The 20,336-nt window shown below is 55.7% G+C and overlaps 1 protein-coding gene across 1 annotated transcript; it reads right to left on the reverse strand.

Annotated features, from left to right (window-relative positions):
* Positions 1-269: 269 nt before the first annotated feature.
* Positions 270-6,935, reverse strand: TMEM119 (transmembrane protein 119). The gene is made up of 2 exons (XM_081542987.1): positions 6,854-6,935; positions 270-2,385 (listed from the first exon to the last, which is right to left on the reverse strand). Exon 2 carries the CDS (start codon positions 2,371-2,373, stop codon positions 1,507-1,509), a length of 867 nt encoding a protein of 288 aa, XP_081399113.1. The 5' UTR covers positions 2,374-2,385; positions 6,854-6,935; the 3' UTR covers positions 270-1,506.
* Between the last annotated feature and the right edge of the window lie 13,401 nt (positions 6,936-20,336).

Genomic DNA, 20,336 nt, shown 5'->3' on the forward strand with positions numbered 1-20,336 from the left:
GCAGCAGAGGCATGCGTGGACACTGCCTTGGTGGCCATGAGCCCAGGGCTTCTGGGGCACAAACTCTGGCCCCTGTTTCCATGGGGCATCCATCCGTCCCGCCATTTCCCACACCCATCCAGCCCCCGAGGCCAGGTTGATGTGTCCCGTCCCCCGGAAAGTTGCCCCACCCCCACAGAACGGCCCAGAGGAAATGCCCGCCCCCCCAACCTCCCAGCAGACTCATTCTCCCCAACCCCAGAAAACCAGGATGATCAGGCCTGAATAAAGGTTTACTGTGCTGGTTTATTATATTCCAGCACCTGGACAGCTGTGCAGAGGTGGGGGAGCTTGGACGGAGGGATGGAGAAGAGGACCCCCTCACAGGGCCTCCCCAAATCCTGGACGAAGCTCAGGCTCCCTTGTCGAAGACTAAAGAATGCTGCGGGCACAGGCTGCCAGGCATATATGTGTGTGTGTATGTGTGTGTGTGAAGGGTGGGGGGCCAGGGACGCCTGCTTCCAGCCTGGGTGTCGGAAACCCTCCCCCATACCTTCAGACCTCTCCTAGAATGGGGTCCCCTCACACACAGCACCCCCCAGCTGGCTTCTAGGGCGCTTGGAGTCCTTGGCAAGAAAGGTGAACTTCATTTGCCCCATCCGCACAGAAGTAGCAGGCTGAGAGGCTGAGGCCCCAAACCCCACCACCCTCACCCTGGACCATCCAGAAACTGGGGGGGGGGCGGGGGGGGCGCCCCGTGGAACACTTAGAGCAGGAACTTCCAGCATGTTCTCTGCAGGATTTTACTCTGTAGGTGTAAAACAAAAGTACTCCACGGTCAAAAGCGGTTTGGGAAAGGCTAAGCGAAACCAGATTCCATGGGCGCCTTTACTGCAGGACTTGTCAGAGCCTTGGAGGACTTCTGTTTGGGGGCGGGGGGGGGGCGGGTGGTGCGCAGAGCAGAGAAGCAGTGTTTCCTCGACTCGTTCATTGGACCTCAAAGTCCTTCTTCCAGGGAAGCCAGTTTGGGAAATGCTCCTGCTGCGTGCAGGTTCCCCTCACAGAAACCTCCTGGTGGATCTTCTGTGGTACCTCCAGGCCCCTGTGCGTCTCCCCATTCATTCAACCTCTTCCCAAACATCTAGTTATTCTGTTTCTCTTTCCTGCCCTGATGAAAAGCAGTGGCGTCGGCACTGTCACAAGGGACCTGAGACTTCTGTTTCCCAGCGGACATGTCTGTGACGGGGACACCCCCCCTCCCCCATCCCCCAGAGGAGCTCTGCCTTTCGGATGAGCCCCTTGGGGCTGCGGGGACAGATGTTCTCAAAGTCAGTGAGATTCCTGAGGTGGGACAGAGACCAGCATCTCTGCCCACTGTGGTAGGGTCAGACACCCTGGGATCTGCAGCAGGGAGTGGCCAAGGAAGCGGGGTGGTCAGAGCGCGGTAGGAGCCAAGGGCCTTTCTATGCCCAAGGAGGTGACCACTAGGGGTCCAACAGTCAGGGCCCGCAGTTCAAGGGGGGGCAGTTAGATGCTGGGGGGGACACTGCCACAAGCACAGGGGTTTTCAGGGGAACCAGCTGGGCCCCCGGCTTCCTGGGCGAGTGAGGGAGCCACGTCTGGCTCTCCTTGACCTTCAGCGGCTGCCGCGGCGCCTGCAACCACATCCACCTCCACTGAGCAGGGCTCCTCTGGCGGCGGAGGCACCTCAGGTTTCTCCGCCGGAAGCGCACGTGCCTGGGCTTCCAGGTCTGCCTCCCGGGGGCTTTTCTCCTCTCCCTCCGACCTGCCCTCCGTCGCCTGGGCTGGGTCTCCGCTGCTCGGGGCGGCCCTGGAGGGAGACTTGAGGTTCTGGGTGGCGGCGAGGATGTGAGCCTGGAGTTGCTGGGAGGAGTCCAGGGTCTCCTCGGGCCGGCCGTCGGGAGCCCTGTCGGGGACCTCACTGAAGGCCCGGGGGCCCCCCGCACGGTCACTCTGGTCCACGTACTTCTTCTTGGGGAAGGACGAGGGGTAGTAGGCAGAAGCCTTGTGCTTCTGGCGGGTGATGAGAGCTGCACAGACAATGAACATCAGCAGGAAGACCAGGGAGCCCACCACGGCGATGAGCATCACGTACTGGCGGAAGAAATCCACGATGCCGTCCAGGAAGTTGGTAGGGGGCTTAGGGCCCGCCAGGGGCGTGGGCTCGGGTCCCACCGACGTGGGGCTGAGGGCTGGGGTCTGGGGCGGCGGGAGGCTCGGGGAGGAGGCCGACGAGCCCTCTGCCTCCCCGCTGCCCGCCGTGTCCTCCAGGAAGCCGGCCTGCAGAGACACGGAATAGGACGCCGTGGGCAGGACCCGCAGCAGCAGCAGCAGCAGAGACAGGGCGAGGCTGGGCGCCACTGCGGAAACCATGTTGCCTGGGACCTGTGGGGAAGGGAGGAAGGAGAGACGTCAGGGTGGGACCCCAGGGCCTCAGGGGACCCCGAGGAAGTCCAGGGGACACAAAACCGCTTCTAGCAAATCGCTTCCCTTCCCTGGGCCTGAGCCTCCCCACCGTACAATGGACCCCATCCCGGGGTTCAGGTCGGTTCTCCCTGCACCGCCCACTTCACTCTGAGCTTCTAGAGGGCACAGGCTGAATCTTATTCATCTCTGCAACTTCTGGGTTCTGCATTATATCTGGGTCCTGAGCCCCACAATAAGCATTCAATAAATGCATCTTGATGCACTTGGCTCAACGAATAAGAAGAACTTACTCTTTCATTGCTTGCCATGTGCCAGGCACTATTTTACCTTTCTTAGGTGAAATTTCTCTTGACTCCTGGGAACCGCCTGATGAGGGTAGTACTACATTCTCCCCATTTTTCAGGGGAGGAAACTGGGGCTCAGAGGAATTAAGTGACTTGCTAAGGAAGAGCTGGGGTTTGGATGCAGGCCCCGAGGAAGGGCTCAGTGAGTAACTGAGCGAGCTGACCCCCTCCTCCAGGAAGCCCTCCCCACTGCCCCTGGCCTATCTGCGGTCCTGTCACCAGAAGATTCATGAGTTTTGAAGCATTCAGATTCTGAGCTCAGCAGGGGCCTGAGTGAGCATGTGCCCCACGGCTAACCCCCACCTCAAGGCCCCGGGGGAACCCTTGTGCCTGAAAAAAGGCTGGAGCCCGAGTCCTGTGGCTGCCACCAAATGGGATCCAGATGAACTCCGCACCTCCCTCCCTGCGGGAAGGCTGCTCCTGACGCAAACCCCCAGACCCTCCCTGGCCCAGACAGCCCGGATGGCTAATAAATTCCTTATGGCCCAGGTTTGCGGAGGAGCCTGGCTTCTAAAGCATTAACTCTCCCAGCTGGTGTGAGTTGGCCTGGCCTCTCAGACAAACCCAAGGACCCCTTCTATGCCCCCCCAGGCTGCCCCCTGAGAGCCCCTGCCTGGCCCAGCAGAGGGCCAGGGACCCTGATGCTGGATGAGGCTGCAAGTGCCCCGATGGAAAAGCCTCACATGCCCCTGACTGTGGCGCCCCCTCTCGGGGATGCAGATGGGAGAGACAGAAGCCCAGAGAAGGCAAGGCACAGGCCTCAGGCCCCACAGCGAGTTCCTGGGCTGGAGGAGTCAGGTGCCCAACATCTTGCAGCAGGTCCCCACAAGAGCCAAGGTCTCAAGCCCCGCTCTGCAAAGCAGGTGATGGTACCAACTCATGGTGACTGGGGGATTCAGGAGGTGATATAAGAATGACATGGGGCCATTGACTGGCTTGTTCCAAGTGACCTGGTGCTTCCCAATATGACATGAATTTAGACAAACTGGCTCAGATAGCAAAATACAGAAGAAATTCCCAGAACATCAGAAAAGGCAACACTCAGCCAGGGGCTCTTTTAAAAAAAATTTGGGGGGGGCCCATGGCATGTGGGATCCTAGTTCCCTGATCAAGGATCGAACCCGCATTGGAAGCAAGAGTCTTAACCACTGGGCCATTGGGAAAGTCAAGAGGTTCATTTTAAATGAGTTGGTCACCGTGTACTTTTATGCAGCTTGCTCATCTGAGCCCCTTCTGTGGGTGCAATTCCAAAGAAGCCCAGAACACGAGTATTGTCTCCATTTTTCAAATGAGGAATTGGAGGTCCAGAGACAGACAATGACACACAGATGCTAAGTGTTAGAGCTGGGTTTTGAACCTTCCTTCTTTGTGATTCTGAGAATCCACACCTACACTCACTCACACACACACACTCACACTCCGATGTGCCCCAGGCTGACCCAGGAATGGGCTCACACTCCCTGGTTGACAATCACTTGTCAGCTGGGACCAGGACTTGAGCAGTTCCACGAACTTCAGGAGCCTTCCCCTGGTACTCGTTAGCCTAGGTTCCTACAGCCAGCCTTGATCTTTGGCGGTTTTGCCCCTCACCAGTTACCTCCCTACCTGCCGCCTCAACTCAAGCCCTGGAATGACCTCTCATGGCAGCAGCTGAAACTGCTCACCCTGGGCTGGCCAGGTGGGGCCTGAAGACCAGGGGTCTTCCCTGGGGTGGTGGCTGTCAGGTCCCGTCCTGAAGCTCTGCAGGCAGCAGACTGAGGAGGCCGGTCAGGCCAGGATTAGAATCCTGGCTCTATCTGGGCCTGGCTCTGCTGCCCAGCTCCTCTGGGCCTCACTTTCCCCATCTGTAAACTGGGGGCGGAGCAAGGAAATGAGCACAGGGCCTGCCTCTTGGGGCTGTTGGGATCGGATGAGACAGCACGTTCAGAAAGCGCCTGGTACGGAGCTGCTGCTGCCTGGCGGGGGCGAGGGGGTGGGGTGGGGTGGTGGGCAAGGGGGAGATGGAATTCAGAAGCAGCCCAATTTCTACCCCAGCAGAGATCCAAGACCAGCCGGCACTCTCCCACCCCGCAGTGGACAAATGATGATTATCCTTGCCTGACGTGAAAATGTGCTCACTCTTTCCCCCCATTCTCCAGGAAAGACCAAATTTGTATTAATACCTCGTTGAGTGAAATCTCCCCAAGCTATAGCCGACAAGGAATCCAGGAACACACACACACACACACACACACACACACAGCAATGACATACACACACACACACACACAGCAATGACACACACACACACACACACACACAGCAATGACACACACACACACACACACAGCAATGACACACACACACACACACACACACATACACACACACACACAGCAATGACACACACACACACACACAGCAATGACACACACACACACACACACACACAGCAATGACACACACACACACACACACAGCAATCACACACACACACACACACACACACACACACACACACACACACACACACACCAATGAGTCAGAGTAAAGTGTTCCTTTGCCCAAGAGCCTTGGGGGCTGGGGCAAAGGATACGGAAAGAGGCCACGCGAACTGCTTCTGGCTCTTAAAAACTGAGACCTTGACTCTCCGAGTCCATTCATACGCCCCCACAACCCCTTTCCCCCAGGGCTCCCTGGGAAACGTGCAGGCCGAGTGCGGGGAACCGGCGGGGCCTCACAGGAGATGGCTGTGTGACCCTGCTGGACGAGCCCCCTGACCTCTCTGGGCCTCAGCTTCCAGTCTGTAGAATGGGCACACTGACCTGGGCTGCTCTGACATGATTGTCCTGCCCATCAGCTGCCTGCACCTTCTCCCTGTTCCTCACTTTTTTTCCAGGACGCAGAAATTCACAGGCCATGAGGAGGTGGGGTCAGGCCAACCCCTCTCATTTCATCCAGGAGGAAACCCAGGCCCGACACTGGGAAAGGCCTGCCCAGGGTCACACAGTCAGTCAGGACAGGGCCTGACTGGAGAGGCAGCTCTGAACACGCAGGTGGAGGTCATCTCCCAGCTGTGTGTCCTGAGGTCAGGCATGGCACCTCTCTGAGCCTCGATTCCCATATCTGTACGACGGGGATAAGGCCACGTTTCTGGACTATTGTTAGGACAAGAAATAGCGGTGGCTGGCATAGCAGAGATGTCAATTAGTAGTACCACGTGATTATCCAGGACTCCAAGCTAGGAGCTGGGCCCCTCTTCAGAGCTCATCTCACTCAGAGTTCATCAGTTTCAAATGTGATAGCCCCACTTGAGGTCAGGAATAGGCAGATACTTCAAATCCATCCCTAAGGCCAAGGTACCCCCTCCCCCAAGACCTGAGGCTGAGGGGCCAGGGGCTGCCCTGCCCCCATTCAGGGACTGGTGGCCAGAGGGGGAGGGGAGTCCACAGAAACCTGGCTTCAATTAGTGGCCTTGGGGGGAGGGGTTCTGGCTGAAGCTCTGTACCCCCTGCTCCAGGGCAGCTGAGGACAGGGACCTGGGCCCCTAGGAGGGGAGGCCTGGGGAAGGACGGGAGTCCTGGTCTTGAAACCCACACACGTACACACAAGGCACACAACACAGGCACAAAGGACACAGATGCACCGCATCCTGACGCCCCAGATGGCTACACGAGCCCGCAGCCCAGACACACAGAGAACACACACGGACACACAGCGGGCTGGTCTTCCGACAGTACGTGCATACAAGTACCCCCTGACCCGCTGGGGATCCCCACAGATGGGACCACCCTTGTACACCCTCCTGCGGACCCCGGGAATACCCACCCCGGCGCCCACTTTCCAACACATCCCCTACAGCAAGGCCCCAACTGCACACACACGCCACTCTGGGCAACACAGCACCGCACTCGGGACGCATCATCCCAGGTGCACACACAGCTGCCACTCGTCCTGTTAACACAGGTCACACACATACACAGCATCCGACAAACACTCAAAGCTCACACGTACTTAGAGAAGCCCCCTCAGTGCTCACGCCGGCCCCCTGAACTCCAGGACATCCCGGGCTCCCTGAGAGAGGAGGGGGCCCCAGGACTCACCAGTTCCTCTGCACACAGGGTGTCCCGCCAGGTGGAGCAGAGCGAGTCGGAGTCCGTGGTGGTGCCCAGTGGCCGCGGCTCTGGGCTGCCGCCCTCCCCCTCCTTCCCTCCCTCCCCGCCTCCTCCTTCCCTCCCTCGCTCCCTCCCTCCGTCCAGCTTGATTTCATTAAGTGGGTTTGGGGTGGGGACAAGGGGAGGGGCGGGGCCAAGCTCGGCCACACACAGTCCCCCTCCCTGCTCACACTGGCGGACCCCTCCTCCACGGGTGCCCCCTCCACGGCCCGGGACCCCAGATGCGGCATTTCCTCCCTGACCGCGGGTCCCCAGGGCAGACTGAGGCCGACAGACACCCAGAGCGGGGCCGTCCTGCCAGGCACCCCGGCCCAGAGAGCAGGGATCCTGCCTCCCCAGCCCAAGGGGACGAGGTCAGAGAGGCTCCGAGGCCCCTGGAAGTGAGGAGGAAAATTCCCTGTGCTTGGTTCCAGCTGTGACTCAGGTTTTCCGAAGCTCAGGGTGCAGAGTGGGAGCTGGGCTGTGCTTAAGGGATTCGTGGAGGGTCAGGCCTGAGGCAGGGAGGGAATTAAGACACCCGAAGTCAGAGCCTTTTCTTCCACAGGCCTCCGCTTCCCCATTTACAGGGGTGGGTGGGAAGCTCTGTGGGTTCCCTCTGACACTCTGAGATCCATGGCCTCGTGATACCCCAAAATGAAATGGCCAGAGCAGGGGTCATGGCCCCATTTCACAGACTGAGAAAGTGAGGCAGGGTGCATTCAAGAGGCTCCACCAAGGAACTGAGATTAGTCAGTTGTCGGCACTAGAAGCAGGCCCTCTGGCTGACCTGAGGAATCCAGTGAGTCAGCAGTCCTTTGCATTCATTTATTCCTGTTCTCGCTCATTCATTCGTCCATCAAATGCTAAATGAACACCCCTATGTGCATCAGGGCCCATGCTAAGCAGGGATCAGAGGTGAATCAGACAAAGCCCAGCCTTCAAGAAGTTCACAGACTTCCAAGCAGAAGCACACATACGTTAATTGCTTTTTTTACAAAACAGAAACGGGTCCGTGGCAAGAGAGAAGCCAAGAGCTCAGGGAACTCCAGGACAGAGAGAGGTCCACTGAAAGAGGCCAGGGGAGTCATCCTAGAGGTTGTGACTGTGAGTGAGCAGAGACCCAGGAAGGTCATTCCAGGAGGAAGGACCAGCGTGGGTGAAGGCAGGTGGCTGAGAATGCCGCACATGGACGAGGGGCTGTGATGAAACTGGGCTGGAGCATGAAGTGAACGAAAGGGAGGAACGGATGATGAGGGCGAGGGAAGAGCAGGGCTAAAGGCTCAGAACGGCATTCATCAGGGGCAACAGGGAACCAGTGAAGGCTTGGAGCAGGGGGAGTACAACAATCAACAGATCATGCCCACCCTTTAGGAACCAGGGCCCTAGATTGTAGCTATTCCATTTGATGGTCCCAGCAGCCCCGACTCACCTCCCCAAAGAGGAGACAGCTGTTTAGAAAATAAAACCAGGGAAATTACCAGGCCAGTGACCCTGTTAGAGGGCTATCAGACCATTTCTCTCTCACACACGCCCTCCTTAAGCCAAACATCCCGACCCACAATCCGAGGACAGAATAACAAAAACGTCAGTCACCAATGGGAGGAAAAAAGATCCCTGAGTTCCAGCCCCGGCTCACTCATCAGCTGCGGGTGGTGGGTAGCTGGGCAAATCTCTGTCCCTCTCTGGGCTGCAGCTAAATGTGGGGTTGTTCTCGATGCCCGCTACAAGCCTGCCAGCTCTGAAGTTCCAATGCTGTGACATTCTAAATTGTATTCAGTCTACAAATATTTCTTGAGCGTTGAGTTTACACCCAGCCACTGTCAGGCCCTGGAAGACAGTAATGAGCAGACACAGGCTCGGAGAGAGGAGACTTGCGATAAGTAAGTAAACAAAGAAATGAATATTTAACTGCAAACTGGGCTAAGAGTTGGGATGGGGCATTTCCAAGGCTGTAAGAGGCCAGTCTGGGGGGCATTAGTCTGGTCCTGGGGCTCATGGGGGCTTCCGTGAGGAGGTGGAAATAGAGCTACTGGTGGAGGTATTTAGGAAGGCAAGTGTGCACAAGGACAGCATGTGCAAAGGCCCTGGGGTAGACAGGAAGCCAACAACTTCAGAGCAGTTCCTGATCATCATCAAGCAAGAGTCCATGAACTAGGCATACGGGGGGACTAGGAACTCTGCCTGTTTTGTGAGTGGCCATAAGTCCAGCATCTAGGGTGGTCCCTGGAACACAGTAGGTGCTCAATAAATGCTTGTTACCATGTCAGTGACCACTCTGCCTTCCACTCTCACATTCCCAGGATCTAGCCACTCCTCATCCATCCTGAGGGACTCACAGTCCACATTCTCCAGCTCTAGGACCCATGGCGGGGCCTGGTCCCGGTGATCCCACGGCCCACAGCGCCATGCATGGCTCCAAGGGTGGGGGGACGGGCAGGCCTGTGGCTTGGAGGGGGTCAGGCCGCTCACTGGCAACCCACAATTTCAGAAACAGAGCAACGGGTCCTCTGCCCAGCCTTGAAGCAATTCAGAGCCCCCACCCTGTGCCTAGCCTGCAATTAGCAGCTGTGACCACCCCCACCCCCACCCCGCTGAACAACCAGGACTGAGGAGGCAGGGAGGAGGAGGAGGGAAAACCTCACCCAGGCTTGAGTCTCTGCCAGAGTGCTCTCCAGTTGAGCCTGGGGCGAGCTGCTTGGCCCACCGCAGCCCCCAGCTCCAGCCTCTCATGGGCTCAGAGCCACTTCTAATTACACAGCCCCCGAAGCCACTGGGGCCTGCCTTCTGGGCAAAAATATCGCAAGATTTTTCATGTGGCTGGAGAGACCTCGGCTGCGGCCCCATCACAGCACGGGCCTGGCCTGGGATGGACACCCGTGGAGTGGCCCCTGGTAGGGGCCTCCAAGGAGGTGGACTGGCCAGGGCCCAGGTGCGCTGTGAAACCTCCCCATGCCTCAGTTTCCCCATCTATAAACTAGAGATGTTCACTTATTCCACAGCTCTTTACCAAGTGTCTCTGTGAGCCAGGAGCTGCCCAGGGCCTGGAGAGAACTGTGAATGAGACAGACGCTGAAGCAACTTCCCTTGGGCTGTTCCTTCCGCCTGAAGCACTGTCCTCCATGGGCCCCCTGGCCTGACCCGCCTGCATATCTTGCATCTCTGTTATCACCACCTCCAGGAAGCCCTCCCTGAACCCCAGCCTCTGGGGAGGGAGATGAGCAGCTCATTCTATGTTTCTGCACCCCTGGTTCCCTGTAAGGGCTTGTTTCTATGTGTCTCTAGACTGTCAGCTTCTCGGGTCCAGGATGAGGGCTTTTTCTGTCACCATATCCCTGGCACCAGTGCCTGGAACACAGAAGTGCTTAGTAAATGCCCTCCACTGGCTGAATGACTCTCATCCAACCTGCCCATGTTACAGATGGGGAAACTGAAGCCCAGAGAGGGGATTCACTGACATAATATTGCTGTGCCTCAAGGAGCTCCTCTCAGGGGAATCAAGTTGAGAATCAAGTTAAGAAGCAAGTCAATCGGCAATTCAAGAAGACATCCTAACACTGCAAAATCAAAGAGATAAAGAGATAAAAATCAAAGAGATAAAAAGGCCAAGGAGACAGGAAGTAGCTTGGAAAGGGGTGGGGGCAGGTGTCCGGGTCACCTATTTTAGTGATTGTGGTCAGGGCTGGCTTCCTGGAAGAGGTGTCAGCACTGACATCTGCAGGATAAGAGGAACCAGGCACTCAAGGAGCAGGAGGAACAGCTTCCAGGGCCAAGAAAGCCAATAGCAAGTGCAAAGTCCCTGTGGTAGAAAAGGGCTTGGCACCAGGCCTCTTATAGGGAAACCAGACGGGGTGCTGAATCGGTTCTCACCCAGGAGTCATTCAAGCTTAGGAACCTAGAGACCTGCCTTCTTCACTCCCAGCTCTGCCCCTCCCACACGCACCACTGTGTGAGCCAAGCCTCAGTTTCCCTTCCCGCACCAGGAAGAGTCAGCCAAGGATCCTCCGAATTCTTTTCGCTGTGTGATTCTAAGTGAATTTCCCACCCCAGCAATCAACCCACCACTGCGGTAGGGAGAAAAGTACCATAGCCACTTTGGAAAACAGTCTGGCGCGTTCTATCAAGTTAAAGATACGCGTCTCAATGACCCAGCAAGCTCTTCTCTAGGTATTTCCCCCAGAGAAATGACAACACACATTCACATGCAGACAAGGATGTCGCTTTATCCGTAAGAGCCAAAAAAAAGACCTGGCAACTACCCGGATGTCCACCAACAGGACGACAGATGCACAGACTGTGGTCCAGGCAATGACACCTCTCCCCAGTGGGAGGAAGAGATGAGAGGCAGACAGTTTGGACGAATCTCATAGACACACAGAGCCAAAGAAACGGACTCAAGAGGACATGGACTGGGTGATTCCATTCACAAGTTCTAGAACAAAGGCTAAACCAGGCTATGGAGACGGAAGTCAGAAGAGCAGTTACCCAGGACTTCCCTGGTGCTCCAGGGGCTCAGACTCCACACTCACAATGCAGAGGGCCCAAGTTCGATCCCTGGTCAGGGAACTAGATCCCACAGGCCACAACTAAGACCTAGCGCAGCTGAATAAAGATATACATTTGTAAAAAAAAAAAAAAAGAAGAAGAAGAAGAAGGCAGTTACCCTTGGGGGTGGGTATTAACTGGAAAGAGACACAAAGAAACTTCTGGGGCTGGAGATGGACAGTGTCTGGGTGGCGGTTATGTGGCACGTGGGTATGGGAAAGTCAAGCTTCACACTTTAGATGGTTATGCTTTACGTAGGTTATGACTCAAAACTGTCTTTAAAAATTAAGAGCCCTACCTCCCTCTCATTTTTTTTTTTTGTGGTGGGGTGGGGGCACCAGAGCCGGTAGGATCTCTGGCTTCCTGTGTGCCTGGTGACCTGGCCAGCTGCACACAGCCTTGTAAACATTTACATTCCCCAGGCCCGGTGCAAGCAGCAGTTCCGTGCAGCCCACGTGGGAGCCCACGTGTCAAAGGGTAGGGGTGTGGACGCGCACCCCCAGCTGCAGACCTGGCCTGGCTCTCCCGCTCTGCCAGCTGCCCACGGGGTGCCCTCGGCAAGGTGCCCTCCAGCAGGCCGTTCTGCAGGAGCCCCCCCCCCGTCCCGCCCCACCCTCCATCAGGAAGAGGAATTGAGATGGTGCTCCTGAACCGCCTTTGCAGTGCTGTTGGAAATCGGGGGGCAGGGTGGGGGGAGAGGGGAGCTGCCCATCTTTGAGCAGAGGGGCAAAGTGGGGAAGGCTCGGAGCTGGACTTTGGGGCCCCGAATTTACACCCAAATAGTACATCATCCTGTATGTCTCCTGCTCTGCGACCCCTCCTTTTACACTAAGACCGTCCGTCCCGTCTTCCCTCTCTCTCCCATCTTTCCTCTTCTCGCCCTCCTCCTTGCTTTCCTCTTCCCTATCCTTCCCTTCCATTTCTTCCTTCTTGCTCTCTCAGTCCTTATTGAGCACATGCTCTGTGCCGGACACTTTCCACCACTGGGGCTACAGCAGAGAACAACACAGGTGAAAAGCCTCTGTCCTCGGGGAGCTTGCCTTCTCGTGGGAGCAGAAGACCATCCAAAAGATAACTTTGCGACTTCTTCCCTGGTGGTCCAGTGGTTGGGAATCCACTTTGCAATCCAGGGGACGCAGGTCCAATCCCTGATGGGGAACTATGATCCCACGTACCCTCAAGAGTCTCTGCACCCCAGTGAAAGATCGCAGCGAAGAACCCGAGTGCCGCCACTAAGAACAGCCAAATAAATACATGAAAAGAGAACGTTGGGACTTCTCTGGTGGCCCAGTGGTTAAGACAGTTGCACTTCCATTTCGGGGGCAGCGGGGCGGAGATTCCATTCCTGGTCGGGGAACTAAGATCCCACATGCAGCCCAGCGCAGCCAAAAAAGAAGATAGCTTAGCAATTACATACAGAATGACAGATGGTGATAAGGGGTACTGAGGAAGACAAAGCAGGGAAAGGGTGATGTTCCAGCAAAGACCTGAAGGACGTGGCAGAGTGAGTCAGGGAGATGATCAGAGGAAGAGTGGTCCAGGCAGAGGCAAGAACAAGTGCAAAGGTCCTGAGGTAGGGGTGCCGGGCTTTTTTTTTTTTTTTAATTTATCTCCAGTCGGTGAGAGGCTTGCAAGAGATATCATAGCGAATCTTTCTTTTTTTTTGGCTGCATTGGGTCTTGGTTGAGGCACACAGGATCTTCGATCTTCCTTGCAGCATGCAGGAGCTTTAATCGCAGCATGTGGGATCTAGCTCCCTGACCAGGGATCGAAGCCGGGCCCCCTGCACTGAGAGTGCGGAGTCTCAGAGGCTGGACCACTAGGGAAGTCCCTGCCTGGCGTTTTCAAGGCGTGGAAGAGAAAAGTGTCCGGTGAAGCTGGAGCCGAGTGAGTGAGGGGGAGGGTGGGAGGAAGTGAGGTCAGAGGGCACTGGGGCCAGATCTTGCCAGGTCTCTGCAGGCATTTGAAGGGGGCCTTGGCTCTTACTACGAGTGATGGCCCACCACGGCTCCCCCACATGCATGAAGCTCTCTCCTCCCTGCATCAAGCCCCTCTCTTCTTTATGCGCGACGCCACACACACACACATGCACACACACATGCACGCATGCGCAGACTTACCTTTTCTCTCGAGGACCCTCATAAAGGACTCTGGGTCCCACCTCTGGGGATGGGAAAGGTTCTCCATGTAAGGCCCCCGTGAAGCCAACGCAGAACCCTACTGTCCCTCCCCCAGCCACCAGCTTCTGACTGAGCTGGGACCCAACACTTGGCTCCCAGGTCTCCTAATGAACCTCCTCTCCTGGCAGCTGCCATGAGTCACCTTCTGCACCTGAGCCCAGGGACAGCCTCACAGAGATGGTCTTCCACAACCCCCAGATCCATCCACCAAGAGGGAAAGGGCCTCGTGGGGCTAACAGCAAGGAGGGAAATCTCACCCAGGGTGAGCTGAGACCACCTACCCTTCAGGGGCCTCTGGGCTCTGCTACTTCAGAGCTGAGTGACCTTGGGCTAAGTGCCCCCACCACTCTGGACCTGCCCTCATCTGTAAAATGTGAGTAACAGTAACATTCATTTTCCTGGGTTATTGTGAGAATGTAATGAGCCTTGGTTGCTTGTTATGATTGTTGTTGTTTAGTTGCTAAGTTGTATCCAATTCCTTTGCAACTCTGTGGACTATAGTCCACCAGGCTTGTCTGTCTACGGGATTTTCCAGGCAAGAATGCTGGAGCAGGTTGCCATTTCCTTCTCCAGGAGATCTTCCCAACTGTAGGATCGAGCCTGGATCTCCTGCATTGGCAGGTGGAATCTTTACCACTGAGCCACCAGGGAAGCCCTTATAAGCTTGGTGCATGCACGCGTGCTAAGTCGCTTCAGTCCTGTCCAACTCTGTGCGACCGTATGGACTGCAGCCTGCCGGGCTCCTCGGCCCATGCGATTCTCCAGGCAAGAATATTGGAGTGGGTTGCCCTGCCCTCCTCCAGGGGATCTTCCCGACCCAGGGATCAAACCTGCATCTCTTACATTTCCTGCATTGACAGGAGGGTTACCATTAGCACCACCTGGCACTAAATACATACGCTAATAATAACAACAGCAGCGCAAGTGGCGCCTCGGACTGAGACTCTTTCTCACAATGTCTGGACAGCAGCACATGCAGAGGCCTGGCATACAGGAGGCGCTCCACAAGGCTCCTGGATGGAGAAAGGCAGAGCGGTTACCCAGCCCACCCCCCACTCTCTGGCAGGTCAGCTGGTGAGGGGGCCCCATCCTTAGAGGGGTGAGCCCACACGCCCAGGCTGGCTCCCGCTCATGCCCACCCCACTGCCAGGGCCCCCGAGTGCGTACCCCAATACATCTCCTCTGGGTAGAGCCTGACGTCCCCGGGGCACATGCAGGCACTGGCCAGGGGGGAAGGGCTCCGACAGCTGGAAACATCTGGTTTGAATTGTCGGTTGGAAGCACGGACCAGGCAGCCAAGGAATTTGTGAGCTAATTTTAGGCCAAAAGACAGCGTGCTTAGCAGGGTGGGGGCTTGCTCCCCAAACCACAGGGGGGCTGGGCTTCCAGGCATGGGGGGACTGGAGGCCCCACAGTGCCCCTCAGAGGGTCCACGCCTGGCCCCATAGCCAGGAACTGTCTCTCTAACGTGGGCCCTAGTTGGTCAGCTGAAGTGTTCCAGCCATGTCACAGCTGTATGAATAGCAAGGACTTTTCTCCCCATTTCACAGGTATGGAAGCTGAGGGCTCCCCAAGGTTAGCCTTGCCAGACATCCAGAAATAAGCAGCAGAGCAGGGATTCAAACCCAGGCCTGGCACTAAGCCTTAAACCTAAGGCTCTTTTGATTTCTGCCTCTGGTGCTTAGATTTTTGCCAGTCCCACACCTATGGCTGCATCCTCACCTCCTTGCCAAACTCCCTTGCCCACTTGTCAATGCAGTGAATGTTTTCTGAACCCCTGCAGACTGCCAGGCACTGTGCAGTGATAAGGAGAGAGTGAATGTAAGGGACAGAGTCCTCACCCTTGCACAGCAAAAATCCATATATCCACACGGTCTTCTGGCTTCCCAGGTGGCACTAGTGGTAAAGACCCCCGCCTGCCAGTGCAGGAGACGTGAGAGATGCAATTCGATCCCTGGGTCAGGAAGATCCCCTGGAGAAGGGCATGGCACCCCACTCCAGTATTCTTGCCTGGAGAATCCCACGGACAGTGCAGCCCGGTGGGCTACAGTCCTGGGGTCACAAAGAGTCGGACATGACTAAGCACGACCACCACCACCCTGAAAGGGAGTAGGGGGTTGTCCTAAAGCAAAAGTGGGGGCAGGGCCACAGAGAAGGCCCCTCTGAAGAGGCGACATTCATGCTGAGACGTAAGGGATGAGGAGATGCTGGTCCCGCAGACCTCTGGCAAGAGGGCGCTAGGCAGAGGAGCAGCAGGTGCAAAGGACCTGGGGCAGGAGAGTGAGAGGAAGAAAGAACCAGCAGGCTCTTGGGGCCGGAGCCAAGTGAGAATGAGAGATGACAGCTGTCCTGCCCTCATCCAGCCAACACGTCTGTCAGTAGGTGAGATGCAGGTCCAAACAGGCAGGGGTTGGCTTCCATAAGCTTTGGCTGCTAGCGGGATTAGGGGACCCTACCGTCCTACAGATTCATCTATATCCAGTGATTTGCTGAGGGGGCTACTGAAGCTCTGGGGGAAATCCCCTGAAGGCCGGCGGGGTCCGGAGGCCAGACACAAGGCAGAACAACTGGTCTGCCCCAAGGGAGGGGCAGCCTGGAAGCAGTGCTGAGACAGGAGGGGACCATGCCTCACCCCTTGCAGGGTTCATATGCCCGGGAAAGGGACTGCGTCTTCGCCCCTTTGGTGCTCCTGTCTCCTGCCCTGGGCCCATTCCTTTCTGCTCCTTTCCTCGGAAAAGCAGTTCCAAGGCTGCCCCCCTGCCAGGTTCAGCAACAGCATCCTTATTTTGCCAGGCTTAGGCATGGGGCACTGGCTCTGTGGGACCTCAGGGGCCAAAGCCTGAGCAATTATGGCTACAGGCTTCCAGCCACTAAGAGGACACTCAGCAATCAAGCTCATGGCCACACAGTTCGGGTTTCCAAACACTTTTGAGAAGGGGAACTCCAAGAGGCCCTCACTGCCAAGTGGGAAGAGCAGAATTTCTCCACCTCAGGACCACTGACATTTGGACCAGACCCTTCTTTGCCTCCAGGACTGGCACTGTGGGATGTTTGTCGGGGTCCCTGACCACCTACTAGATGCCAGCAATGCTCCCCCAAGTCGTGACAACCAGCTTATCTCCAGACATTGCCAGATGTCCCCTGGGGGGGCAAAGTTGCCCCTGGCTCAGGACCACCAGCTCAGAGCCTTCCTGTGTGGGCATTCATAGCTGAAGAAAGGATGGTTTTACCCACCAGCTGGGGAGACCTGGGACCCCCAGACTTCCTAAACACTTATAATTTTGTTCTGCCCCATTGAAAAATATTAGGAAAACACAGGAAAGTCAAAAGAACCAAATAAAATTCACTTATAATCCCACACTTGGTGGCTAATCTCTCTTAACGATTTGGTGTACTTCCTTCCAGTCATTTTTCTGCACTTGATAATCCTAAAAACTATGGTTTATGGAGGACATATCCTGTGCTTAGGCATCAGGTAAGACTCAGCTGAGTGGCAGGCAGGGGTGGGGTATGGAGGAGGGTTTGGGGAGCCTTTGTTCAGATTGACTGCCAGATGAAGCACCCGCAGGGCTGGCAGCCCCCCCTCCAAAGGGACAAGAGTAAATTTAGCATGCCACCCTCTGTCCCCCATTTCCTGTCTACCCTCCTTCCTTCCCTTCTGCCAGAGTTGAAGTCAGCGGAGTCTGGTTTCTCAGCAGTGCAACTTGCTGAAGCCAGTGGTCCAGCTTTCTGAACCTCAGTTTCCCTAGCAGAGAAGTGGGATAATAACTGTCTTCACCTCACGGGTTGTTGTGAGACCTGAATGTGATCAGGCAGATAAAGCATTTGACGTGGGGCTGGGCATAGACTGAGTGCCCAGGAAATGCCAGCACCTTGTTGCAGCCACCTCTCTCTGTCCTGCATCCCATATCTGCTGTGTGCCTGGTCTCTGCAAGCTGGGTTCAGCTTTGTCATCCTGGGGCTTCCCTAGTGGCTCACACGGTAAAGAATCTGCCTGCGATGAAGGAGATCCAGGTTCAATCCCTGGGTCAGGAAGATCCCCTGGGGAAGGGATTGGCTACCCACTCCAATATTCTTGCCTGGAGAATCCCAGGGACAGAGGAGAGCCTGGCAGGCTGCAGTCCACGGGGTTGCAAAGAACTAGACATGACTGAGCAAGTAACTAACAAGTCCCAGTGCCTTAACTCAGCAACTGGGAGCCACAAAGGGTGACTGAGGGGGACTTCCAGACACCAGGACAGGTCAGCAGGAGTGGGAGTTTGGGGCACGGGATTCCCCCAGAACCCCACTATGATCTCAAGGACCGCATGATTTAGTGGTAAGTATGCGGCTTTCTGATTCAAGCCTAGATTCCAATCTCAGACCCTTGTGTACAATCTGGGACATGTGACTGCACTTCTCTGAGCCTCAGTTTCCTCTTCTGTAAAATGGGGAGAATCCTAGCTCCTCCTTCATAGGCTGTATGAGGGGATCCATGGAGACATGGCAGATATTCATGCTCAGTGGATGGATGGGGCGATTCATGGGGTGATGTTCAAGGGCAAGGGAGGTCCGGATAAGTGGAAGGACACACTAGGATTCAGGAACTAGCCTATATCTGTCTCTGAGATCCAGTTGTCAAATGTTCATAATTATTTGAACCAGTTGTTACATAAAATTAAATTACATTATGTTAAAAACCAAGGTCTCCACTACTTAAAACTCATCGCTTCCTCATGATCTTACTACATCCTACATCTACGCCATTGGCATTATTTACATTTTTTGTATGATCTACTGTAGAAATGGTTGGTTGCTCAAAATCAGCCATAGGAGTATTTACAGCAAAGAAATTGGCAAGCACAGAAAATCATGCTTTGGGCACCAATCCGCCCGAGAAGCCAGTTGGTAAATATGTACCAGCACCCCACTGGGTTTGGAGCTCAGACCTGGCTCCATCCCTCCATCCTCGGAGACTGGACCAAGCGAAGCGCCAGGCTGCCATTGACTCCACCAGCTGGTGGTGGGCGCCCCCTGGTGGGATCTTCAAGCATTCGCCATCTCCGAGGGCTGCAGAGAGGAGGTCTTCTTCCGGTAGAGATGGAAAACCGACATTTGGGAGCAGAGGCGCTCCCCGGGGCCCTAAGGGGAACCCGGAGACCTGCTCCCTGCCCAGACGGACGGGGTAGCAAAGCCCCAGAGGAACTGCTCAAATGTCCCCCAAGTCCTCCAGCCTCTGGGGCCCCACCCCCGTGATGTGGAATCCACCAGCTGACTTTTCTGATCTCTTTTAAAGTGGAAGTGAAATCCTGTTGCTCTCTTAGGAACCCGCGTTCTCCAAGGTTGGCTGTCCCCGCCCTTGGCGGATACCCCTCTCCACCAGCGCCCCCGCCAGAGCACCTTGAACACACCTTCCTGGGTATCACAGCTGTTCTAGAGGTTCAAGGGCAGGGGGTGCAGGGGAGGACAGAGCCAGGCAGTTCTCCACTTATCCCTGACTCTGTCCCCTGTAGCCCTGTTGCTTTTCGTGTTCCTCCTGCCTTTCCCCCAATCCCTCTCTCTGAGTTGCAGCCAACCCCCGACCCTCACCTCCCTTGCCCCAATTCGACTTTTTCTTTGAATTCTTTCTCTGCAGGTTATGCCACGGAGTGGAGGGGGTCCTGAATTCCCAAAGAGGCCCTTGGAGGCATTTTTCTAGATGAGAAAAAGTCCCCTGAGATGAATGTTCTAGAAGGTAGGGGGGAGAGAGAGAGAGAGAGAGAGAGAGAGAATGTGTGTGTGTGTGTGGTGGTGTGTGTTTCCTTCCCCGTGTACAGAAATGACTAAAAGGCATTAGGAAGCAAAGATCAAAAGCCTGAAACCCACTCAGCCATGTCAGGAAGTAAACCACACCCTTCTCCTCTCTAAGCCTTTGGCTTCCTGATCTGACCCTCGGGGTCCACGTGAGTTTTGATGCTTAAATAGGGCCACTCGCTGTCCTTATCTGCTGGATCTGAAAGCCTTATATCCCATTGATATAGGACTTTTGGTCCTGAAACCAGAAAAGTCTCAGCACATCTGGTCACCCTACAATGAAGTCAAGGACAAGCGAACTTATAGAGCCTGACCTAGCCTGCTGCCTGTTTGTAAATAAAGTTTCAATAGATTTCAGCTAAATCCCTTCATCCATGACACAGAGCCAATCGCAGCCTTCATGCCAGGATGCCAGAGTTGAGAAGATGCGACAGAGATCACATGGGCTGCCAAACCTAAGATATTTATGATCTTGCCCTTTAAGAAAAAGTTTACCGGGCCCCAGACTCTCTATGCTGGAGGAGGAAAGGGCAACCCACTCCAGTATTCTTGCCTGGAGAATCCCATGGACAGAGGAGCCTGGTGAGCTACAGTCCAGGGGATCACGAAGAGTCGGACACAACTGAAGCGACTTCACTTCACTTCTTCAAACTCTATAAGACAGTCAGTCAGTTGTAGGAAGGCCTAGTGGGGTGTAGCCAGGCTCCCCCTGTGAGGAGGGGGCCACTGGGTGTTAAGGGCAAGATGAGCCGCATGCAGAACAGAGAGGTCAGGGTGGGCTTCTGGGGTGCAGGGCACTGATGTTTAGAGGGTGTATCTGGCAGAGATTTGGGGTGTGGGGGGACCAAATTCTGCAGGCTTGAACTGTGTCATGGGTGGCATTGGACAAAGTGGTTCCTGGGGCCGCATTCTCTGCCCCTCGACAGCCTGAACCCCTC

The sequence above is a fragment of the Giraffa tippelskirchi genome, chromosome 11, assembly GCF_054371585.1.
Source record: "Giraffa tippelskirchi isolate mGirTip1 chromosome 11, T2T-mGirTip1v1.2.pri, whole genome shotgun sequence".
NCBI classification, from domain to species: Eukaryota; Metazoa; Chordata; class Mammalia; order Artiodactyla; family Giraffidae; genus Giraffa; species Giraffa tippelskirchi.